The 24,755-nt window shown below is 43.2% G+C and overlaps 1 protein-coding gene across 1 annotated transcript in view; it reads left to right on the top strand.

Moving 5' to 3' along the window:
- Positions 1 to 504: 504 nt before the first annotated feature.
- Stt3b (STT3 oligosaccharyltransferase complex catalytic subunit B) overlaps positions 505 to 24,755 on the top strand; it is a 67,245-nt gene continuing 42,994 nt past the window's right edge. The window contains exon 1 of the mRNA XM_031345650.1: positions 505 to 1,362. Within this exon, the coding sequence (XP_031201510.1) occupies positions 1,049 to 1,362 (314 nt within the window). The 5' untranslated portion in view covers positions 505 to 1,048. The remainder of the gene's footprint in view (positions 1,363 to 24,755) is intronic.

The raw sequence follows: 24,755 nt of genomic DNA, 5'->3' as shown, positions 1-24,755 counted from the left end.
TTACTGCAGCTCGGACGACATCTGCCGCCTCTAAGTTTTCAGGGCAGCACAGCCGGGGCCAGAGCACGTAGCGACCCGGCCACTCAGGCACGTTCAGCCCAGCGGCTGGACCCACGCGCCCAGGGCCCCGCACCGCGCCTGCGCGCCCAGTCACGTGGCGGGCGCCCCGCGCTGAGCGGGTTAAAAGTCACGGCCGCCGAGCACCCGGCCGGGCCGTGCTCTCGGTGTTCCTTCAGCCGGCCGGGACGTGGGACCTCCCGCTGCTCGAGTCGGGATCCACGCGGGGAAGCGAGCCGAACCCCCTCGTGCCCTTCCCCGGGGCCCCGGACGGGCTCGCGCGCGAAACCGCGTCTTTCAACTGACAATGAGATCGTAGCCGCGGCCGGCGGCGAATAGGCGCGAGGCCGCGAGGCGGAGGGGGAGGGAGGAGGGCCGTTCAGCCGAAGCCCCGCCCCAGGACCCCCGCTCGCGCTCCTATTGGCGCACGCCGCCGCCCCGGCCCCGCCCCTTAACGGACCTGTCGCTCTGTGACAGGCGGAGGGGCCAGTTCCTGTTGGGCGAGGGGGCGGAGTCAAAGGTTGCCTGAGCTCCGCCCGGGCTCCAGGGGGCTCCTCCCCCTTTGTGCTCCTCGCAGCGGGGCGGGCGGGGGAATGTCATTGCTGCTCGGAGCCGCCGCTCCTCTGGCGCCCTCGTCCCGTCGGCTCTCGCCGCCACCGCCGCCTCCTCAGCCGCACGGGGGACACGGATGGCTAGTGGGGCGCAGAGGCCTTTTGGGTTGAGACCGCGGCGGTCGCGGCCGCTGCTGAAGCGGAGACTCCGGATCGCTGCCACCGCCGCCGCCGCCGCCTCCACCCCCAGTGTCCCGGCCTCGCGGTGCTGAGGGCGGGAGCGCGCCCAGCTCTTCCTCCGCCTCCGCCTCCTCCTCCTCGTTGTCGTCGCCGTCGCCCTCCTCCTCCTCCTCCTCCTCTGGGTCTCCGCCCAGCACCCCTCGCTCCAGGCGGCGGCGGTGGCCGCGGAGGACGAGCGAGACCCGCCGCCGGGGCACAACATGGCGGAGCCCTCGGCCCCGGAGAGCAAGCACAAGTCGTCCCTCAACTCGTCCCCGTGGAGCGGCCTCATGGCTCTGGGGAACAGCCGCCACGGGCACCACGGGCCCGGAACCCAGAGCGCGTCCAGGGCGGCGGCGGCGGCGGCTCCGAAGCCGGGGCCCCCCGCGGGGCTGTCCGGCGGCTTGTCGCAGCCGGCCGGGTGGCAGTCGTTGCTCTCCTTCACCATCCTCTTCCTGGCCTGGCTGGCCGGCTTCAGCTCGCGCCTCTTCGCCGTCATCCGCTTCGAGAGCATCATCCACGAGTTCGACCCGTGGTGAGTGCGCCCGCCCTTCCCCCGCAGGCAGGCAGCCCGCCCGCCCGCGGTCCCCGCTTGCCTGGAGCCCCTCGGATCCCACCGGGTCTCCTGCGGGCCGGGCCGGGCTGGGCCGGGCCGGGCGCGCCCCCTGCCCGCTTAGCGAAGTTTGCCTGGGAGCGGAGCCTCGGTCCTCGGCCGCCGGGGTGGGCCGGCCCCGCGCGGCGCCTCTTGTCCGCCGCGCCCCGGCTTGCTCCGGGGGGCCCCTTCCCCACGCCCTTTGCGCCTTGTTGCATTTTATTTCGTTTCTCTCCTTCCTGCCATCGGAGCAGCCCCGGGATTGCCTCCCGGCCGCTGGAGGTGACTGGAACCCCTCGTCCGCTCAGCCTCGCAGTTGCATGCCTTCTTTTCCCTTGTGTTTTCTTTCTTGGAGAGTGGAGTGTTAGAATTTAGGGGGAAAAAATTATCCCGAAAGCGAACGCAGTGGTAGCGCCGCGTGTTTTTCCAGCACCAGGTATTTTCAGGAGTGTCTTCACCCCCCCCACCCCCAGGCCCTTAAGTGCTCTCAGCTAGCCACACAATTTGCACAGTTGTATTGCGTTGCTTTTTAGAGCGAGATCGTTATTCTGTTAGCCGAACTCTCACCCTTGTTGTTACCACAATATCCGACAGTGTTCCATGAGTTCTTTTATTGGTCTCTGCAGGAAGGTCTGGAGGAGAGAACAAGCCGTACCACAGTGCTGGAGTCTAGATTGTGGTGCCGAAGTTGCACGCGCTGTACCGCACTCACTGACCTGAAGGTTTTAGGGACTTAACCCAACTCCGAACACTGAGTTACCTAGATGGGGAAGATTGCTTTTAACTTTCTCCATACTGGCCCAACCTGAGTTAAGTTTGTTTTTTTCCAGAGAGATTGAGAGAGAGAGCGAGCGAGCGCGCCACTTTAAACTAGTTTATTCCTCTGGCTGCCCTATCAACCTTGAGTTAATCTTACTTGTAATTAGACTTAATTAAACTGTAGGGTATTTGTCTTCCCATTTGAAATGCATAGAGAATCTTCTTAGGAGTTAGTACATATATAGGTTATAAATGAGTTTTTGCGGGGGGACTTACATGTTAAGTATCGGATTTAAGTTGTACTGTAAGAAAAATATTTATGCTGCAATATCTTTTGAACACCAGAGGGGCCTACTCAAGGAAAACCAGTTTAGAGAAGCAGTGAGCTACGGTGATAGCCTGCTGTGAGGTGCTTTTGTCCCATTTTAGAGGTTTCAATTTTTTTTCTAACATTAGACTTGCTTTATAAATGACCATTATGTTATTTGGAACCAGAGAAGAAAATCATGTTGGTGGAGATTACATATGAACCTATGAATATTTGTGAAGTCATAATAACTGGATAGAGTATTCTTTTGAAACATTCAATTAGATTAAAATTGAGACTGACCAGAAATGAAAGCCGCTAGAATTTACTGAACAACATAGAAAGAGAAAGTTATGTCTTTTCAGATGAAGATAGCACGGGATGGAACAAAAATTGGAAATATTTCCAGAGTAATTTTACAGATATTTCCATAAAGTAACACTTTTTACAAATGGAAGGCAGGTATCTGCTAAGAGTTCACTCAGAAGCTGAAATCAATGACTACAGATAAGTGCACAAATAAATGATGAGGCAATTTTAAAGTTTCCTTTTGTCATTTTCTCCCCAATAAAGCTGCATAATGAGAAAGCTTAGATGGCTTTAGGAATTGGAGAGCATAACTTTTTTTATTCATGAAAATCTATTTTGTTTCTATTCTGCTGTGTATAGAAACACAGTTCTTTGATCTGAGTCTGCTCCACTTAAATGTTAATTCATATATCCCGTTCTGCAAGTGTCCCTAGCTAAGGCCTACTTACTTCACCTAGCTATTCCATCTCCCAGTGCTAGGGTTAAATGTTTGTTTATTTTTGATGAAGTGTTTATGCTTGGAATGTTAGGACATTCTGATCAGCAGATAGGTGTAGTGAAGGGATTGTCCCTGCACCTCTTTATGCATGGTGACTTGTCTGTGTGAATCTTGTGAAATGCCTAATTCAAGAGACCTAGTGAGAGAAATCAAGTTCAAACAGAAAGAATACTGTGTTCACTTTAGTTTTTCTTTTCATAGCTGTTACTAATAAGCATGCCATTCATTCTTCCATTTCATAATCATTCTTGAAAATTTTTTACAAGGGAGGTTGTATAGCTTTCCTGTTGCCTGTCATTACTTTGAGTTTGAAAACAGTTTTCTGCAAAGCTAATAGCAGTGGGCTCACACTCTAGCTTGAAGTGGCTGGCTCAGATGGTCATGCAGCAAGGCCAGGAACGTTTAGTAATATTTAAATGTTCTCTCTGCCTGTTTCTACAAACCAATTCTGGCCCACCCACACCTCCTTCAGCCCCACTCCCCTACCATTTCTGAATCCTTTGGGTGAAAGGCTGTTGATGGTGAGTTGCTTCTATAAATTGTGCAGTACTTCTTGAATTGTGAGACTTCAGATGCAGCCAAAGGTGAGTTGTCACCTAGTTACACCTGTTTTTAATTTTTCCCCCAAGTTATTATTCTTACCAACCACTGTAAGAGGTAGGATATGAGGTTGTTGACTTAAGTACCTTATATTTTGATCATTTGGCAACGTTTTGGGGTTATAATCTCACCTTTTGTGCCAGTGATTTTTCTCCCTTCTCAGTCGAGTTGATGAGATTCCAGGCAGCAGTTGAAATTACTCTGTAGGTGCCAGATATTTGGTTGACCAACTAGTTTAACGGGCATGCGTCTAACTTACCCTTTTCTCTGACATTGTATGTAGTCCTTGCATAGTTTTGCTGTGATTATGAACACATGTATGTTTCAGTAGCCAGACCTTTCTTTCCTGTTAGTTTCTGACAGGTTGTGGCAGCTCTCCCCATCACCACTGCTTTGAGATGGCCTGTTCTTGGGGCACAGCTTTTTAGGGGCTTCTCTCCAGAGAGGGTTTGGAATTTAGAATTTAAAGTTTGAGGTTTTAGTGAAACTGTGGCATAAATAGGTTAATTAGTGCAAATATTTTTTAAAGGAGTGATCAGTCTTGAAAAGTAAGCTGTTTAGGAGTTGGGGACTGCTTCCTGTCTTTTGAGGTCTCCCATGTTTTTCTTCACTTTACAGATGACAAAAAAACCAAACTGTTGACCTCATTTCTGAAGAAGACAGAATGGTTAGCAAAAGCAAGCGGTTTAGAACAGAAAGTTTCCCAGATCTTTTAAAGCCGGGGACCGTTAGCAGCCGCAGCAGCAGTCCGGCAGCACTTCCTGATGGGATACACCACCACTGATCTCATTGTAATGTACACTTTCTGGCCGGGAGCTTCTGGATCCTCGAGTTAGAAGTACATGTAATAGGAAGTGCTTGAGTGGCTGCATTTGATGATGGCTTTGAATCTGTGCCCACTTGCAGTCACTGTTCCCCTCTGGTAGCATCCTGGCTTTCATGAAGCATAAGATAGATTCCGAAGCAGATAGGATCTGTCATTTAAGCCCTTGGAATCTTGGCTTTTCCTTGAGGATTTTCTTTGCTTTAGGGCCAGACTAGGCAGGACTCCATACTTCAAGTCATAAGTGGTTTGCATGAAGACAGTTGGTTATCTACCAAGCATTAGAAACTAAAGTTTCCCTTCTCTGGCTCTGAACCTATGGATGTGAAAGTGCCTTAGCAGCCTGTCTGTGCCTTACCTCCAGCCTTCATGCTCTCCAAAGTGTTGAATGTATAGAAAAATCTAAGATAGTCCTTATTGTACTGTCTTACTATTCACAGTACACCTGTGTTCTCAGAAGTAACTAATACCAAGGCTGATGTTTTCTAAAGTGAAATCACAGGACGCCACAGCACTGCAGCGGCTTTGAGTTAAAGCCTCAGCATTGCAGTCGACCTGCCTTCTCCTAAGTGATTGTGCTGTCAGTTTTCAACATACATAGAGTGAACATTTACATCACTACTGCCTATGTTCTCTGATTGGTATGTTTTTCTTTTCTTTATTTACATTTCAAATGTTACCCCTTTCCTTGTTTCCCCTCTGAAAACTCCTATCCCATCCTCCATCCCCCTGCTCACCAACCCACCCGATATATTTTTCTTAATTCTTCAGTGTCTCTGGCTGTGCTTACACCCTCCTCCTAGACTCTGCCGTCTAAAGAGACTGCTGGGGTGTTGTCCTGTGGTCAAGGATGCCACCTTGCTTCCTCCACTCCATGATAAAGGACAACATTCTTTCTGGACTGCGTTTGTTTTCTGTAAAACCTGAGCCTAGCATGTACAAATAACTCTCTTTGTATCTTCACTTGGACTGCAGGCCAGGATCAGATTCCTTCCCTTTCAGGTTTTGGTCAGTAATTTTACCTTAGTACTCTGTAAGCCATGTTTGTTAAAGGACTTGGCTTTGTTGTCTAGAGAGAAAAATCTGAAGTGGTTGAGTTTTGGTTTTATTCTATTTCACTTATGAAAAACTTGGAAAGTCTTGATTATCTTGGATTTAGCCTATTGTCACTACCATGTTTCATCCAAACAATACAGGGCCTGAAAGCATATACACCCAAATAAAAAGGGCACGGTAGGGACCGCCCTGACAATTCTGCCTGAGGTTACTTCTCAGAGTGAGCCAACCTTCTCTCCTCCAGCTCTCCCTCCCAGGAGCTTGTTGTGAAGCCCAGGCTGGCAGGGATGGTTACAGTGTGTCCTGCTTCTACACTTCACCTCCAACTTAGAAATAGATAGAAATGGCAGTACATGTGATAAAGAAAAGAGCTCTGTGTCTAGAGCAAGTAAGTGTAGGGAGAATTGGCACTTGTTCCAGAAGCTTCCGTAACCTGGAGTAAATTTGTTTTCTGGCGCTGAAGGCTGGCCACAATATTGAACCACTTTTTATAGTTTGAGTATTTGAAAAACTGCTTTCTTAGTCTGAGACATCTAAACATTTTGGAATATACTCTTCAACATAAATTAGTGTCTGTTTATTCACATCTGTGTCTGTTTATTCACATCTGTACCAATTGTTCATTCAAATTTGTATCTTTTAAAGATAAGCAAGTTAACCATATCATCTGTAACTCTTCTTTTGTGGAACTCAGTGTTGTAGAAAACATTAACAATTTTCAAGAGATATGTGTTAGTTCAACAATATCTTACTTTGTAATACCTTTCAATTGAGGAACTGAGGTGAAATCTTTTGTTTCATAGACAAAGCATATTTTAGTTCAATGGTCTCCAGATCTGCCTAGTTTCAAAGTCTGTTTTTATGTACTCTGCCTTAATGCAGGTTTAAAAGAAAATGACTCTCTTCCCCCCAACCCCCTTTAAAATCCTTTCTGAAACTGTATTGCTCTGTGTAGCCCAGGGTGGCCTCAGATTCAGAGATCCACCTGCCTCTGCTTCCTGAATGCTGGGATTAAAGGTGTGTGCCACCAATTTAATTTGTTTTGCTTCTTAGTAATCTGTTCTAAGTTTTTACTCATTGGACCATGAAAATGCTTTGTCACAGTCCTCTCTAGTGAAGTAAGCTTGCTAGTTGGATGATAGCTAATTATATTGATTGTTTTAATGTAGGGGAAGAAGAAAAGTTGCTTTAAAAAAAGTTGTTAAAGAGTTTTGTCTTTTGTTGTTGTTGAAGGTGAGTAGTGATTTTTCAAAAATGGGCCTTTTAAGAAGTAGCCTGTTGAGAAGAAAAGATGATTGAATCTAGTTAAATATTTTCACTAAGGTTTGTCTGTAAAAAGTTTATACTGTTGAGTTTGGAGGTATTAAGTCACCCCAGCATGGGGATTTTGAGTGGATAGCTATGCTCTTAGAGTCAGAATTCTAGAGGTAAATAGATTTTTTAAGGTATATGTGATCACTTATCTTGTCTCCTAGACAAAGGGCCTGAGGAGCATGCACAAACTATCTAAGGGAGTGGAGACCTCTTCATATTGAGGTATTTTCTTTTTAAGTTATAACTTCAGAATATGAGAAGACATTCTTTGTATATTGCCATTCATTTTTGAATTGAGGGTGTTGAAAATAATAATAGTTCACACGTAGATGTGGAAACAGAACTTTTGTATAAAGTTTAATTTGGAGTTGGTGATGTAAAAAAACTGTGGGCGTGAATTGCCTGTCACTGCCATAAATTAAGTTATAAAACTATTCTTTTTTTTACTGTGTGCTCATGCTTATCAAAAGAAATGTTCTTGGATAGAGTAGTCAAATTTTATTCATATTAGTAAAATTGGAAAGAATCGATTGATAAGTTGATGAGTTTCTCTTCTAAGCTTTATAAACTTATAACTCTTCCCAATTAAATAGTTCCTCAGTATGTGTGTGTTCCCACACACTTGTGTACTAATGTTGAAGGTGAACTATTTCTTCAACATTACAAAAATTAAAATGTGTAGTAACTCATTCCTAAAGTGTGCATTATGCACGCCTGACATTATTTTGTTTCAGGTCAGATTTGTCTGAAGAAAAGCATGAGGTCAAATTGAATGGCATCGAAGAAAACGATCAGGCCCACAAGTTTATTTATGAAAGTAAATTGTTTCACCATGTGCAATCTACAGCAAAAACAGTGAATGTAGAATTATCAAAAAGAAAACAGCACTTTTATAGTTTTTGAGATATTCTTTGAAAGTAAATCTCAAGTGCTTATATAAAAAAGAGCAAAATGTGCATTTGCAAAGGCTTTTATTATAGGTAAAAAGGGCTTTCAGTCTTAAGAATGATCCAGTACATAGTACAATGAGGACCCATCTGACTATTGTGTTCATGGCCATTTGCATTGCCTGTGACACTGCTTCTCCAGTCCCTGTCTCCCACATTGTGACCAAACCTAAGTAACTGTCCTGACTTGTCATAGGTGGTGAGCTTTCTGGATTGCTACATTCTTAACCTGCTTTTTTTTAGTAAAGTGGAGTTATAGCTTCTGTATTCTATTCTTTTTGCTCATCTTTTTTTGTGTAGAAGAGTAAGAACATTTGGCTCAGTAGGCTAGAACCTGAGGTTTTGCCTGTTCTCTTGATAGCAGGACTTACCTGTAAAAAAGAAGGGAAAAGATGATAAGGTGTCAAGTGATCTTGTAAAAAAATTGTCTAATTTATTATTTGATGTGTTTTATCTGCATGTACATACATCTGTGTACCATTTGCCCACAAAACCCCAAAGTTAACAACTTTGTACTGCCGTGTAAGTTTTGGAGAATGAACCTAGGTCCTGTAGAAGAGCAGCCATGCTCTCAACCACTGAGCCATCTCTCTCCAGCCCTAGGTAACAAGTGATCTTAAAGCTAACTCTTTTAGATGGAGTCCTCCTTTTCTCTAGATAACCTTTGAAAGACTGAATCACTCAGAAGACACACAGGATATAGGAAGCAGGGCATGGGGACATCATTTGGGAGACAAGTGATAATGGAATAAAAAGAGTTACTGTTGAAGAACTGGGCTTTAGGGGAGGAGCTACAGTGGTGTTGGCTATCCTATATGCCTGCAGTCCTAGCTGGTTTGAGAGACTGAGAGGTGCAGGGGTGATGACCACCCCTACACTCACACTGCACTCTACCACCTCATGGCATGCCTACAGCAGTTCTCTCTCCCTCTGGATTTGCTCACCCACATCCCTTCTACCAGGGCCAGCCCTGCTGTGCTGCCCAGGTGATGTGCAGGGCCAGCTTACCGCTCTCATGACCTCAGAGTCAGCTCTCCTGACTGCTTCAAAGGGTGAGGGGGCACCCACCACCACTTCCACAGTAGAGGGGTGGCAGGGCCAGCTCTCTCTAGCTCTGTCCTCAGAGCTGTCTCCTCCTCTCTCCCTCATTCCCTCTTGACCTGGGCCAGCTCTCCCAAGTGAAAGGCAGGATAGCCCCCCTGAGCTCATGATCCTGTGGGCAGCTTTCTCAACTGCTGGAGATGTTGAGGGGCAGAGGGTGGACATCACCTCTGTGCCACCCCATAGCAGACAAGTCTCCAATTCCACCTCTCTGCATAATGCTAAAGCTGCTCCATTTCTTTCTCTCCCATTTGACTACCACATACTCATATGTGTGGTGCCATGTCCTGTTTGTGGGCCCCCCCCCACCTCCTGCAGGCTGGCCATGTGGCTGGTGAGTCCTTGGGTGACATCCTCCGTCCATGCTGCGGGCATGGTGGCAAGTGGATGTCTATGCCCCCAGCCCCCTGTGCTGTATGCTGGAGGGCAGAGGTCAGGTCTTTGTCTGTCTTCCTCTTCCTGTGCTGTGCTGCTTGGACTTGATTTGATTTTTATGAGTCTTAGGCATAAGACAGCTTTGGCCAGCAAGCCGGGGTGCACAAAGGACTGCCATCTGCTCTGCCCTTGACTGATAGAAAAACACCACCTGGTTGTCTTTGCCAATTACAAGGGGTGTGTGTGTGTGTGTGTGTGTGAGTGTGTGAGTGAGTATGTGATCCTTTTGTGTTTTCAGACAGGGTTTCACTATATAGTTTAGGCTGAACTAGAACTTGTGAGATAGCACATACTGGCCTGGAATTCTCCACCCTTCCTGCACTACCCCTTCCAACCCCCTAACCCTCCAAGTGCGGGGACCATGCCTAACAGTAATTACTTGCTTTGTTTCTTTTGTTTGGTACATGGTGTGTGTGTGTGTGTGTGTGTGTGTGTGTGTACATGCATGCTCTCATGTGTGAGGTTTGTCTTCCTTGGATTACCCACTGATCCAGGATTTCTCACTTGAACCCAGAGTTTGCTGATTGAGCTAGTCTAGTTAGCCAGCCAGCTGGGGGCTTCCTCCTTGCCTCCACTTCTCAGCAGAGTAGGGTTACAAAGTAGGGTGCTGGGAATCTGGACCCCAGTCCTCATATTTTACCCATAATTCTGGAAAGAGGGTGCTGACATCTGAGCTGAGAGAATTTAGGACAGTCCTGATATAATAATAATGAATAATGTACTGAATAAAAGTCCTGAATAATGTACTGTTGGATATGTTGGGGTGTGTGTGTGTTGGTATAGCTAAGAAGTCTTGAATAGCTTCTTTGAGTTCTCTCACAATTTCCCAGGTTGCTTCCATCTAGTGCAGTGGTTCTCAACCTCTGGGTCATGACCCTTTTGGGGGAAGGGAGCGACAAATGACCCTTTCACAGGAGTCACCTAAGACCATCAGAAAACACATTTACATTATGACTCCTAACAGTAGCAAAGTGGCAGGAAGAAGCAAAAGAAAGGTTATAGTTGGGGCCACCACAGCATGAGGAACTGTATTAAAGAGTCACAGCACTAAGAGGTGGAGAAGCACTGCTCTAGTGTTCCTATGGTTACTAAGTCATATCCTTTTCAGTTTATTTCCCTGATTGTTTACTGGCTGTGTCAGGCTTCAGGAATATTGAGAAAGTCATATTTGGAAGAGTTTCTCAAAAATCATCTTCAAGAAGAAAGTTAATTCAAAGAATGATAAAAGGTCATTGGCCTTTATGTAAGAACCTGAACTTTGCTGGGCTCTGAGAATTGGGTGTATGTTAGCAAATGCTTTATGGTATCAGAAAAGTAACTCGAGGTGGGAGGGTGTCCTTTAATAGTTAGCACTTAAATGAAACAAATAAAAAACTTGCATGCATTTCTCTTTGGTGGTTAGAATAGTTTTGATCAGATTTGGTGATGGTTTCTGCTGTGTTAGTATAAACCCCATGCTACTTAAGCAGATAAGTTTATTTCTTTTGTGAACAAATAGTGGGCTGTTGTCAAACTTAATTTATTGCTGAAGAAAAATTTAAATCTGGAACTGCCTTTCTTAAAACTCAGTTGAGTCAGCCAGCATTTGAATTTTATAGTCTAAACTTTAAAACTTAAGCCAACTATCTATCCTATGAAAGATGTTTAACGTATCCTCTCATCCTAAACTCCATGCAGGGGGATAATTGAATGCCTTGAGGTTAGACTCCACTTGGGCGATGGTCAGGTAAGGGTAGAAGCCCTTTTGACTGCTCCTGGGATTTCTCTTGTATGAGTTCCGAAGTGGGGATATTCTCCCAAGTGTCTTAACTGTTGCGAACCATGCCATGTACATTCCTTTCAGGAAAATAACCTGAAGGTTAGTCAGTAAGGCTCTATTAATAACATTATAAAACAGTCTTTTGCTAAACTTTACTGAGAACTGTGAAGCTGAATGAGTTTTTTGGGGTTTTTTTTGTTTTTGTCTTTGTTTTGTTTTGTTTTGTTTTTGTTTTTTCCGAGACAGAGTTTCTCTGTGTAGCCCTGGCTGTCCTGGAACTCACTCTGTAGACCAGGCTGGCCTCAAACTCAGAAATCGGCCTGCCTCTGCCTCCTAAGTGCTGGGATTAAAGGCATGTGACACCACTGCCGGGCTTGAAGCCATTTTTTGAAGTTTTACATCTGTAAAGTAAAAATAGTCAAGGAGACTAATTTTTTGTGGTTATGAGGTTTTTTGTTTTGTTATCTGAATTTGTAAAACATAGTCATTTGGATTTTGATGCTCATTTGCCCTTGTAGTGAATGATGATTTAATGTTACCATAGAAAGCAGGAAAAGTTCCTTGTAGTCAGGAACATCATTTGTGTTCTCCCTACAGTATTTTGCACAGTATTAGGTATATGGTGAACACTCAGTGAATATTGAAAACCTTTTGTCTCTAACTACATACCTTTTTTATAAATTGACTTTGTCTTAAACTGTGTGTCTTGTTTGGTGAAGCATTCATGTAGTAAGTGTCTCGGGTTTGGCTGTAGTGTCCGAAAAGTCACATGCAGTGAATGCCGTAAGGCCACTTTCTCAGGTATTAGTCCTAAGGACGAGGAAAGCCACTTGGGGAGGAGATGCTACTAACTGTGGAAGAGAGACTTGTGAGCATCATTGCCTGCCGGCCGGCCACCAGCTTTGAGGATAGCTGACTGACTGGATGCATTAGGAAGAACACGAGGGAAAGTGTAATGTTAGTTGTAGTCATGTTTCTAACCAGCACAAGTAACTCTGAGTTCCTTTTCATGTTTTAACTCATTAGTTAAGGAACATTGAGTCAGACAAGAAAGACTAGAACTATCTACAAGCTTCCTGAATTATGAAAGTTGCATTGTTAATTTTTGAGATGATGAATGGAAAAGATGCCATCTCAATAAAAATGAGTTTATAAGCCAGATTTTGAGGAATAATAAGCTGAAATTATTGTATGCCTTAACACTAGTTAGTATGTACTAAATTCATCTTGACAGTGAGTTTACGTAGGTTTAGATTATTGATCCATTCTTCACTCTTTTTGATTGAACTCAATGATAAGGGTAAATGACATGCAAACCCAGCAGCACTTTAGAAAGCATTGGAATTTTGACCTATTAAACTTAGAAATTAAAGGATACTAAATAAAAATGCTTATTAGGAAAAGTCAATTGCTGTATTGTGAAAGAGTCTTTGCAGTGGAAATAACTTTTTTTTTCACGTGTAAGAGGTTTAATTGAGAGGGAGACGGGGCAGTAGCAGAAAGAGGAGGGAGAGAGCCAGTGGAAATAACTTTGTGCCTAATTATTAGGTGGGTCATTGCATAGTAGCTATTACTGAGTTGGTGTTAAATAAACCAAAATAGGAGGCCCTTATCCTTTCTTAAATTGTTACTTAAAGTCTAATAAAAATGATTGGTCTGTTAAGTATTCCTCTGAGTCCTCAAACTGAAAACCTGGAATTGACCTCACAGGACTTTTTTTTTTAAACTTACTAAAGAAAAAAAAAAAGACTCCTTTATCCACCAATGTATTTTAAGAAGAAAGTCTGTTAGTACATCTTCAAAACCCCAAGTTTAGTCCCTGGTACAGCAAAAGGATAACACCACCAGTAAAATTGAATTTTGAGTGGAATTTGTTCAGTACATTAACCAACATTGTATATTCACTGACTTTTAAAAAACTTCATACACCTTTCCATGGACCCATAATCTGGTTTCTACATGTTTGTTCTAGAATTTAACCAAGAGAGACTTTCATTTAACATACTACACAGCTGACATTTGAAGGCGAAGAACAGGATGATGAAGCCATGTAAGATAATGAAACGAATCTAATCTTAACATGGTTTAAAGGCCAGTCGTATGTTCCGAGTAGAGGAAATGAGCTTGAACAACTACTTTAAAAATCCAGCTACTTGCCAGGCAGTGGGGAGCGCCTGCCTTTAATCCCAGCATTTGGGAGGCAAAGGCAGGCGGATTTCTGAGTTCGAGGTCAGCCTGGTCTACAGAGTGAGTTCCAGGACAGCCAGGGCTATGGGGGTGGGAGTGGGGAATCCAGCTATTTATTGTTGTTAAATTGAGTCAGTCACTTCATTAAAAGGAAGACACCCTCCTCCTTGCTTTTAAGGTACTTATTTTGGTTGTCAAAGTAATATACTGAACTTAAAGGGTCTAATATAAACAACCTTGATACAAAAGGTTTCCCTTTTAAAAATAAAACTGGTTTTGGATACTTAAAAACTATTTATATCATTTAAGTTATGTTAATTAGGCCTATTGGGCCTGAATCACAACATAAGGCATTGCTAATAGGTTGAGGTATATTTAAAATGTAACATGCACATTAGTGGAATGTGTGTATTCTGTATAATTATGAAACTTACTATTGATATTGAAAACCTACCCAGTGGCTACAGAATTGAGCACGATCTTTATATTTACCTGATTCTTCTCTAGCCTGTTTCTCTTATTTTTCCCGTTGCAACTAGGAAAACATTTTGACTTTATAAATAGTTTGATTTGATTATATGTATGTGTGTGTGCCAGGACACCTGAGTATAGGTGTCCACAGAGTCTAGGAGTGGGTATTTAGATTCTCTGGAGCTGAAGTTGCAGTAGTTGTGAGTTCTAGTTTTTTTCTATCATGAATAATGTTAATGATAAAACTTTTCTGATATATACATGTGTAAGTTTGATAGCTGTGTACTTGGACTGACATTATATTTCAGGTATTTATAAAGATGCCATCTCAAAGCTTAGCGGCACAGCAGCTAGTACTTTTCTCTGTTGTGTGGGCCAACTAGGAAGTTGTCCCAGTCTGCATTTTGAGAGCATTACAGTTGTCTCCACAGGCTGTAGTGGGCTGGGAATGCCTCAGATGCCTGGGCATTGGTGACATGCTGGAACTTTGACCATGCATTAATCAGAACTTGGCTCTTCCCTGTCATTACATAGGCTGCCTCACTGTGTGGTTCCTGGACTCCAAAAGAGAATCCCAAGGTAGGAGAAGCAGCCTGGGTGATTAAAGGCATGGAATGGACATCATCATTTCCAGTCTAATTTACTATGCAGGCAACATAGACGTACCTCAGTGTCAAAAGAGAACACTGGTGTATAAGAGCAGAATTATTTAGGAGCATCTTTAGATATTCTACCACATTATGTTTATTATTTTAATCTCCTGTGAATAGCTTTGGCCACTTTGGGGGTTTTTTGTTTGTTTTTTATTTACTTATATTTGAAGCAGCGTCTGGCTATGTAACCCAGGCTGCTTCCTCCTGCCCCAGGTTCCCAAGTGCTGGAGTAACATTCGTACATCACTGTACTTGGTCCTAACCAGTTTTAAAAATTAGCTTCTTTGTCTTAATGATTTAATAAGAGACTTCATATATACACATTTATTTACTATATACAGTCTACACTAAATCAAGATTAAACTTGTTGCAGGTACTTTATTTCAGCTGTGACTTACACAATCCTATGGTATTTATATTTTAGTTCCCCAACTTTATAGATGTGCTTTAGTTAGTGTGTGTTAAAAGAATGTAGTCTTGAAGTCAGATAGCTTCCAAAGGTGACATTTTGTTTTAAAAACAGCGTTTGCAAAGATGTGCAATGAGATGTCCATCAACCTAGCTGTTATATCCTCTCTCGGCAGTGACTAACTAATCCATCACTCTTTGTGACATTTGTTAGATACACACTGAGGACAGGTAATGCTGCAGAACTTGCTGAGAGTGACGGCTCTCCAGCTGGTACATCCAGCTCCTTGTGTTTTCCAGTGTTGCTCACTTTCCTATTTCTTGGTTTCCCCTCTTGAGTTACTCGTTTGGATCATTCGGTCACTGTCTGCCCAAACTCTGCACACTTGTTTTCCTCAGCCAGGCTGGTTGCTGCCAGCGCTCTTTCTGAGTGCTCTCTCCTCAGGATGTGAAGGGTTTGCCTGATACTTGAGATTTTCTTGCCAAGCGCACTAGAAATTAAGATTCTTAAGTATTGTGGCTAAAATACTTTGAAATTATATGAATTTGAGAAGTCCAGAGTGTGTATTGAGATGTTTGTCCTATGTTCTTAGCATGCTGTAGACAGGTCAGTTGAAGCATCACTGAGTTACCTCAGAAGAGAGGACGCCTCGGAGCAGGACTGCAGTGCAGAACCCAAAGCTTGAGGGAAGTGAAGCCACTTGTTCACATGCCTGAGCAAATAAGAGAAGATGGAAATACACTTGTAGACACTTCCTCTCTGCTCTCAAATTAGGAAGATTTCAATTCTGTATGTTGCTGGCACCCCAGTAGGTGTAGTGCAAGCATCCCACCTCACGTTTCTTGGATTTAATCTCCAAAAGCAGTCTCACACACCTTTAATCTTAGCAATAGGCCAGCAATCTGTGATTTGAGGCTAGCTTGATTGCATGGTAAGTTCCAGGGCAGTCAAGGGCTTTAACAAGGCTAAGTAGTGAGACTGTCTCAACAAACAAACAAATAATAAATGCTGATGGTGGAAGTGAAGTTAAACGTCAGAAGGGTTTTTCCATGCAGCAGACACACAGCTTCTTCAGGCTTTGATTTGTGTGCATGGTTCATGCCATGACATACAGGTGGAAGTTGGAGGACTACTGAGCCATCTTGCCAGCCCTCTAGTTAGTTTTTTAAAATGTCAAGTATAGCCAGGTGTGGTAGGTCCACATGTAATCTCAGCACTTCGAAGGCTGAGGTTGGAGTATCCCAAGGTCAAGGCCAGGCTGGCCTCAGAGGAAGAGCCTCTCCCAAAACAGAACCAAGTGCATGTCCCTGATAGTACAGAGACCCTCCTCTTCAAGGAGGGACTGATGAGAGTGGCAGCAGTTAAAACTGCCCTTATTTGTAGTTAATGCCTTGTTATGAAGCTTTAATGTGTGTTGTCAGATCTTCTAAGGTTTGTCCATGTCACCGAGGGAGAAGAGTGACAGTGACTTACAGGAGTGGCCAGACAGCTGCAGACTTTACACAGCCCTTCACTTTCTTTTGTGCTCACCGCAAGAGAAGTGAGTGCTGTGTCTCAGCACGCACATGCTCTTCTGCTGAAGAAGGTCTTGTATTAAAGTGGCCCGTCTGCCAGCGAGTGGAGGTAAGGGAGCATCGTCCAGGGCTTGCTGCAGCTGCGTGTGCACCGTAGGACCGCAGGCCTGTCTGCTCTCTTTAGGTCTTTTCCTTCAGAGCTGGCTTGAGCTCTTCTTCATGCATCATTGCTCAATTCTCTGCTGAACTGAAGCACTACTATGGACACCTTTCTTTGAATTTCCATATCTGAAGTTATAAACTTGATTGTTTAGACAGTGCTTTTAAGATGTCAGCTGGTGCACGTGGGTTTAAATTGCTTTTGTAGCTATAGTGAAATAAAGCAGGCTTTCCCACCCTCTGTGTACTTAAGGACGCTATCTATGAAGTCTTCTGTCCTTGGGTTTTTGATCCTGCCACTAGATGGCAGGGATAATAGAAAATGAAATGCCGGTGTTCGTGCCTGCTTACTTGGTGCTGTTCTCTAGCTCTGTTATACTCAATTCGGGGTGCATGTGAAGTCTCTCACCTAGAGGACTAAGTCTGTAAGAACAGCTGTAAACGTAGGGTTAGTAACAAGGTAAGGAGAAAGAATGGAAAGCCTTTCATCTTTGAGGCAATCATTGCTGTTTTAAAACAGATATATTATTATTGTTTGTTTGCATGATGTGTATGTGAGGGTTCACACGCCACAGTGCATGTGTCAAGGTGATGGGACAACTTTGTAGAGTCTGTTCTCTTTTCACATTTACATGTGAGTGGATGTAGCATTCTGGGGATGGAACTCAGGTTGCCTGATTTATTGTTACAGTTGACGCTAGGTGCTGAGTGTCTCTCCTTCCATCAGGGCTCTAACCTGCCTTTCTTCATGCACCTTGTTGAATTTGACTCAGGCTTCCTTTAGCATCTCTAACTGGTCATCCTTCCCGTGGCCTACTGACTAGGTTGAATTTTAACATCAACATTTTAAATGGTTACATATGCAAAATCCTGCAGAGTGCCTGACACTCATGAAGCCTAGGCAGAATCCCCAGCACCACATAAAGTGATCTAGCACTTGGGAGGAAGAGACAGAAGTTCACGGTCATCCTCAGCTTCAGCTACATACTTTGAGGCTAACCTAGGTAGATGTATGGGATTTTGTCTCAATAAAAAAAGAAGACTCCTTGGTCTTCTGAGCAGGCTTTCTGCAGATAATCCTTGCCAGTATTGTAATAAACCGACATATTGAAAGTACAGGAGACTTTTGTGATGTTTCAGTCAAGAGTTAAGTCGCTATGACCCTCAGCCCTATCACCTCAAGCAAACCTCAGTTCTGCCTAAGTGAGTTTAGCTTGGAGGGGGTGGTTTCCCAGTGGAGCCCCCAAAGGAGAACCCAGCATTCTAAGCAAAGGACCTAGTCACACTGAACTCAGCTGGGATTGTGACCCGTGAAAGAATATGGTAACAAGGCAGTAAGCCTGTGCAACTTGTTACACAAGGTAGAGAACAAATACAGATGCCCTTCCCAGCCCTTGCTTCTCATCTTTCTGCTGCCTAACATCCAGCCCAGAAATAGTTCATGAGTCTCTCTTATATACCAGACCCTGGATATAATCTTGAAGTCAGCAGGACTCTAGTCTACTAGGGGAAATAGACCTAAAACAAGTAAGAATGACAGATGCTGTGAAAGGCATGCACTGTAACGAGAGTGTAGAAGATTTAACTCATGTCCCTGTCTCACAGACTTGTCCTAGCCTTGCTTTCATTAGCATTATAAAAGGGTATGTACATTTTTTTTTAGCTTTATACATGCTTTCCGCCTTTTAGAACATTTCTGTTTTCCTGCTTGGTAATTAGCTCAAGTTTAAGAAAATGCCATTTGTAGAGGCCTTCTGTGAGCCCTGTTGGTAGTTGGGTTTGTGAGAGACTCAGACTGAGCCAGTGCCAGAGCACTATGTAAGGTAAACTCCTAAGAACAGACAGAACCTGGCAGGGAGCCTCCAGGACTCCTGCACATTGCTGGTGAGAGGGCCAGTGGGAACTCCTGTGGGAAACCCTTAATGTTTTCTAAATACATGCTTATAGCCTAGATGTGGAATTAGAAAGCACTTACTAAATCCTGTCCAGAGACAGGAAACAGTCCATCCATCAGGGCTATCTATCATTGTTCTCAGCTGGGAACACCCCCACAGCCCATCAGTAGTAATAACTGTTGGTAGTAGTCATAAGACAAAATGTGCTTAGAAGTGAAAAGGGACACATTATTGCTGCATGGGTGAATCTCAGAAACATGCTAACATTGTTATGTTACTCTTACATAAGAGTAGCACTGTCCTATTTATACAAAAAGAAAGCAGAGGATGAACAAATGAGGATATGTGGTAAAAGAAGTCACTGTTTTAAAAAGGGAGGTGACTGGAAAGGTATGTGTGGGAACTTTCTGGGCTAGCACTGTTAGCTCATTGCATGAAACATGAAGATATCGATGCATGAAATTTTACTCCAGTTTTTCTAATGTGTAGTATGTTGTATGTACTTGTTTGTAAAGTTGGATATACATGTTCATTCATTCATAGTCCCTTGATTGTTCCTTTATATATTTACTCATTTATTTTGAGCCTGTCTTACTGGACAGTGATTGGCTGGTCACAGATCTGGGACCCTCTCTCCAACTCAGTTGTGAAGTTATCAGCACTGACTGAGCAATCTCCTCAGCACTTACTTCATATTTCCAAAATGAAAAAATAGCATATATATGATTCAGGTGTCTTTAACATTCAGGTGTTGCTATCTGTAATATTAATGGTCAGATGTCAGCTCTGGGGGGATCAGAAAGCAAGTCTGCCTCCATTGTCAGTTACCATTGTGCACACATGCAAAATGTCCAGCCTCACTCAGTAGTTATGATGGAAAGTTACTAGAGAACTATAGTTTCTTAAAGTTAGTCCAGATTTTATGGTCACGTTTTCAAGAAAAATATTTGCATTATTGTAGAATTTTGTGTTTACTGTTTATGTGATAACTAGCATTTTTCTGGGCAAGAACTCACATGACATATGTTTGTTAGCGTTAGCCTGCTCTGGAGATGGCTTTGAGATAGTGTGACTGCTATATCTGTACGCCTTTAAACATCTGACTTCCCAAAGAGATGGAGCTTCATTTCCTTTAAGCAGGTGAAACTATGTACATTTTCTTCTGAATTTCTTCTTGCTATACCAGTGTCTTGTGAGCAGGTAAAGAAAAGAGGCTAGATTGGTGTGTGTGTGTGTGTGTGTGTGTGTGTGTGTGTGTGTGTGTGTACATTCCTCTGATTGCTCATCGATTTTCTAATAGGGCTAGTTATGTCTAAGCAGGATTCTTTAGGAAAGAAATCTAGGGCTCTGAAATTATAAATAAAACAAATCTCTTCCATAAAGACAATATGTTCTAAGGCTAGAGCTCCTTCCATTTTCATTCTACAGCCTTTGCTGCTGTGTGGGGAAGTTGTTTTTCTCTTCCAGGACACTAGAGAAATGCTAGCCAGGGAAGAGCTGAGGAATGAAATCTGTAATGGAGAAGGTGAGCCACCCTTTAGGGTGGGGCTGTACCTCATAGTCCAAGGCACTATTTGTGTAATGGAAGAGTTAAAGCCACAGGAGCTACAAATGAAATGGTTTTTTGAGAAAGGCAAAGCAAGTCTTCACATGAATGTTATTTCTCTGTGTATGGATAAGTTCCTGTAATAAGCTGTAGAGATTGAGCCATAAGTTAAATGTGGTTTTTAAATTTAGTAAAGGACAAGTCAGAGATGGAAACTGAGAATGAGTTGTTAATGATTTATTCATATCAAAATGCAAGTTTATCTATCTTGGAAGATGTTGCTGTAACTTACAGGAAAAAACAACAGACTTAACTTCCAGCTTGCCTGTCACTCTGACTGCCTTTCTGCCTCCCTAAGCTCCTTGCCTTTCTTCCAGCCTCCTTTTGACTTGGTGTTCTAATTTCTACTAAATTTTCAGTCGTGTATATTGTATATTAGGAAGATAAACTGGCTTTTTGTTTTTGTTTTGTTTTGTTTTGTTTTTTTGATCAAATAGGAATTCCTGCCAGTCATCTTCTCTGTAGAGATGTGAGCACAGAGAGCAAGCTTTCTGTGTGAGGATGGTCTGTGTCCTTCTGCAGCACTCAGCACTAAAGTCTGCTGTGCAGGAGTGACAGCAGATGCTTACTCACTGTTCTCCCAAAGTAGTTCCTAATACTGGGTAGCATGCTTGTCCCTGGTAGGAGGAGAGCTTGAGCCTTGTTGGGAGAAAGGGAAGGTTGCGCTTATACATGCTTATACATCCCTTCCTAAGACAAAAAGAGAAGCGTCCAGCACAGTGGGACAGATTAGACATCAGCCTGCTGAGACTAGCTCTGTCGAGATTGACAGAGCTGACCTTCAGTCCAAGTAGGGCAGAGATGGAGGCACACTGCTCTGGTTTTCTTTTATGGGAGTAACACTTGCTTGTAAGAAAGCATTTGTAAACTTCATATGGCCTTTAGGGAGGTAGTGGTTGTCGCCTGTCAAGCAGGCCTGATCAAGGTTTGTTAAGGGCCATGGTTACAGTAACTATTAAAGAGTTTAAATCTGAAGCAACCCAGCCATTTGCTGGACTTCTGTATTGTTTCCAAGGTAACCTAGCAAAAGATTCCATGTCTCTTTTTTTCTTTCTTTTGAGTCAGGGTCTCACTTTGTAATCCTGGCTGTCCTGGAACTCACCCTGTAATCCAGGTTAGCCTCCAACTCACAGAGATCTGCTGCCTCTACCTCCTGAGTGCTGGGTTTAAAGGCATGTGCTGCCATCCATGCCTGGTTTCAGGTTGCATCTTACATTTTTCTTTTAAAGATTCATTTTATGTGGGTGAGTGTTTAGCCTGTATGTGTGTACGTGTACCTTATCCATGCCTGGTGCTACAGAGATCAGAAGTCATTGTATCCCTTAGAACCAAGGTCACAGATGGTTGTGAACTGCCATATGAGTGCTAGAAACTGAATCTGGTCCTCGGCTAGAGCAACAAGTGCTATAAACTGCTAAAACACCTCTTCAGCCCCATATCTTAAAACAATTAAGAGAACTTTATCAGTTCATATTTACGTGTTTATATTATACATAACCTAATCATGAATAACCAGTGTTTTTCAAATACTGTTTAGATTTTAACCCTTTCTCTAAATGAGATTTGTACAAGAACCCAATATGTTACAGAGAAATGCAGATTAAATGGAGGATAGCATGTTCTGTTCGAAAGTGTATTCTAGTTTGTCAGGAACATAGCCTTTGGAACTCCCAGGCACTTTTAAATCTACTTCAAAGTAAACAGTGCCCAAAAGGGGATGTGAGTGAACTTCTGCAGCTGCTGCTGCTGCTGCTGCTGCTGCTGCTGCTGCTGCTGCTGCTGCTGCTGCTGCTGCTGCTGCTGCTGCTGCTGCTGCTGCTGCTGCTGCTGCTACCACCATCCCGGCCACTGCATTGCTGTATGACTTTGGCTAGGTGTTAGACATTTGTGCCTTGCAAGGTTTTGTTTGTGCTTGTGAATGTGTGTCAGGTGAGAGAATGAAAAAATATCGTATTTAGTAGCACAAGTTACAAGAAGTGTAAAAAGTCTTCAGACCTCATAACCACTCTCCCTCTCAGGCACTGTGGCCATAGTGACCACCTGGGGAGAAACTCCGTCCATCAGCTTAACCTGTGCCAAGTCTGTGGGCTATTCCCTTGATAATGAGTGCAGGCGATTCCATCCTGGGCAAGGGAGCCTGGGGAATAGAAAAAAGTTAAACAAGCCCTGAGGATCAAGGCAGTCAGCAGTGTTCCTTTGTGGTCTCTGCTTCACTTCCTGCCTTCAGGTTCCTGCCTTGATTGCCTTTCATGAGGGACGATGATTGGAACATACAATCTGAAATAAACCCTCCCTTCCCCAAGTTGCTTTTGGTTCACATGTTTTATCACAGTACTATCACTGTTTGCAGTAGAAAGCAAGCTAAGACAGGCTTTGCACTTACTAGTTTCTTTTTCTTCTCTCTGGGTAGGTGACTGCTTCATTCTTAGTGTCTTACAGTGGTGTGAGTCTGCCCTGGCTTCTCATTTTACTCATATTTCCTGGAACCTTTCCCATCTGTAATGATCTGCTTTGTGTTTATTTGCTTGTTGTATTTAAGTCCCAGAAAAACCCTTTTGTTTTTCAATTTCCTTAGTACATCAAAGAATCTTGGTATATAAATATACTTGAGAAATTTTAAAAATAAATGATTATCACTTTGTAGAAGTGAATCATAGAATAGCCTTGTGTAGAGGTGTATGGTATTTATTCTAATGTTCTGTCAGACAAGACTTCCTGGGAGTCTTGTCTCTGTAGGAGCTTGTGTTTCCTGATTTTTTTTTTTTTTAAATAACAAACTATAGTTAACCTAGCTTCTCAATTTAAAGCGAATTAGAACCTGAGAGAGGGATTCAAAGACTTTGACCGGTGGTGTGTTGGCCCATGCAGGCCTCCATCTACTCATTCGTTCTCTTGTACAATACTTTCTCTTTTGCTTTTTGGGTTTCTTTTTCTCCTTGTGTAGCCCAGGCTGGCTCCTCTCCTGAGTACTGAGATCACCCACAAGCTGTCACTCCGGGCTTTGCTGGTTTCTCACTGCCCGCATTGGTCCCAGCTGCCTTCCCTTCTGAGTTGTTTTTCTTCTCTGCTCCTGGTCGTGAGTTCCTGCCATGTGCCTTGGGTTTGATGCCCAGAGGCTGCATTAGACCTGTGTGCTCTTGTCTTGGGTATAGCAGCTTTTTAGATGTGAGATAGTGTTTATCTCTTATCTCCTTGTATTGGTGTGCTCTTTCACTGCTAAATGGTTGAGAGTCCTCCCCCTAGTCATTTTTTTGATTGCTTCCTACTGTCACTTTATTTTAAAAAATTTATTTTTATGTGGTTTCTAAATTACTGCAGTATCTGCTATGTTTCTCTAAAAATGTGCTAATCTTGGATCTGAGAATGTAATGCAGAAGTGAATTGAACAGAGTATGGTGGCCTGTGGTCCCACCTTAGTCCACTTGTGGACTAAAAGCTGCTCTGATCTACTGTGTCAGCTGAAAAATAGGTGGAAATTACATTCCAGCTTTTCTGACTCCTATTTTACATATACTATAGAATGCTAAAACAATGGTGGGATCATAGCTCAGTGGTAGAGCATTTGCCTGGCATGCTTGAGACTGAATTCCTTCCCTAGCAGATTAAGTTTAGGGTAAGGCACAGAAACTTACCCTGCTGTTCAATGCTAGGGTGCCTCGAGGAGTAAACTGTGCTGGCATTACTTGGCTCTTGTAAGCCAAGCGCCAGGAGTATGAAGTCCTTCTGGGGTACACCCAGGCACTCTCATGCACACGAAATGAGGACATACATGCACGCAATGACGTGAACCTGTAGTTCAATGTGATGTTTTGAAAGCACTCATTAAAATGAGCTGGATGGAGGGAGGAGAATCATCAGAGAAGCTCTTAGGACACTTAGGAGTCTCAGCTGAGTGACTGCTTGAAGAACAGAGAATAAGGTGTGTGTGCCAAGGTGCACGATAAGAAAGGCCGTGCTAAAAAATTGCTCAAAAGAAGGTAATTAATAAATACATTTTTATGGTTAATCTGAATGCCACTTATGTTTGCTTTGGATTGGATTTGTAGTGCTGCAACTGAGAATTTGCATGAGAAAAAATAACCAAACTATACTTAGCAGTAACACCCCAATATGCAGCACATTTGTAGTAAATTACAAATTTAGATTGTGACACTTCCTGTTTCATATAACCATGAGGGAGGCCGATATTTAGTATGTAGTCCCTTGACCAGGAGCCAAAAGGTTCTTAGACCCTAAAGAGACTTTAGTATTTTAATTAATGAGCACTGTTTAACAGCAAGAAAAACTTATATAAAAATAAACTATTATTGGTTGCTATAATTTCTGTCAGTCCAAACTTGTATACATTTAAGCTTGAAATTGTTTCTCCTGTTTTTTGAGTTCATGAAGATTTTATTGAAAAAACACTGTTTCTAAAATTAGAAACCCAGTTGTTTTTTTAATTTTGGAACTTAATGTTTTTGCTATTTCACTTTGATTAAAACTGGTATTCACCTGTAATTTATTTTCTTTTTTTTTTTCCTTTTTTTTTTT

The sequence above is a fragment of the Mastomys coucha genome, unplaced genomic scaffold, assembly GCF_008632895.1.
Source record: "Mastomys coucha isolate ucsf_1 unplaced genomic scaffold, UCSF_Mcou_1 pScaffold23, whole genome shotgun sequence".
Lineage (NCBI taxonomy): Eukaryota > Metazoa > Chordata > Mammalia > Rodentia > Muridae > Mastomys > Mastomys coucha.
Note: the sequence above shows the minus strand (reverse complement) of the source record. Positions and strands in the feature narration are given on the sequence as shown.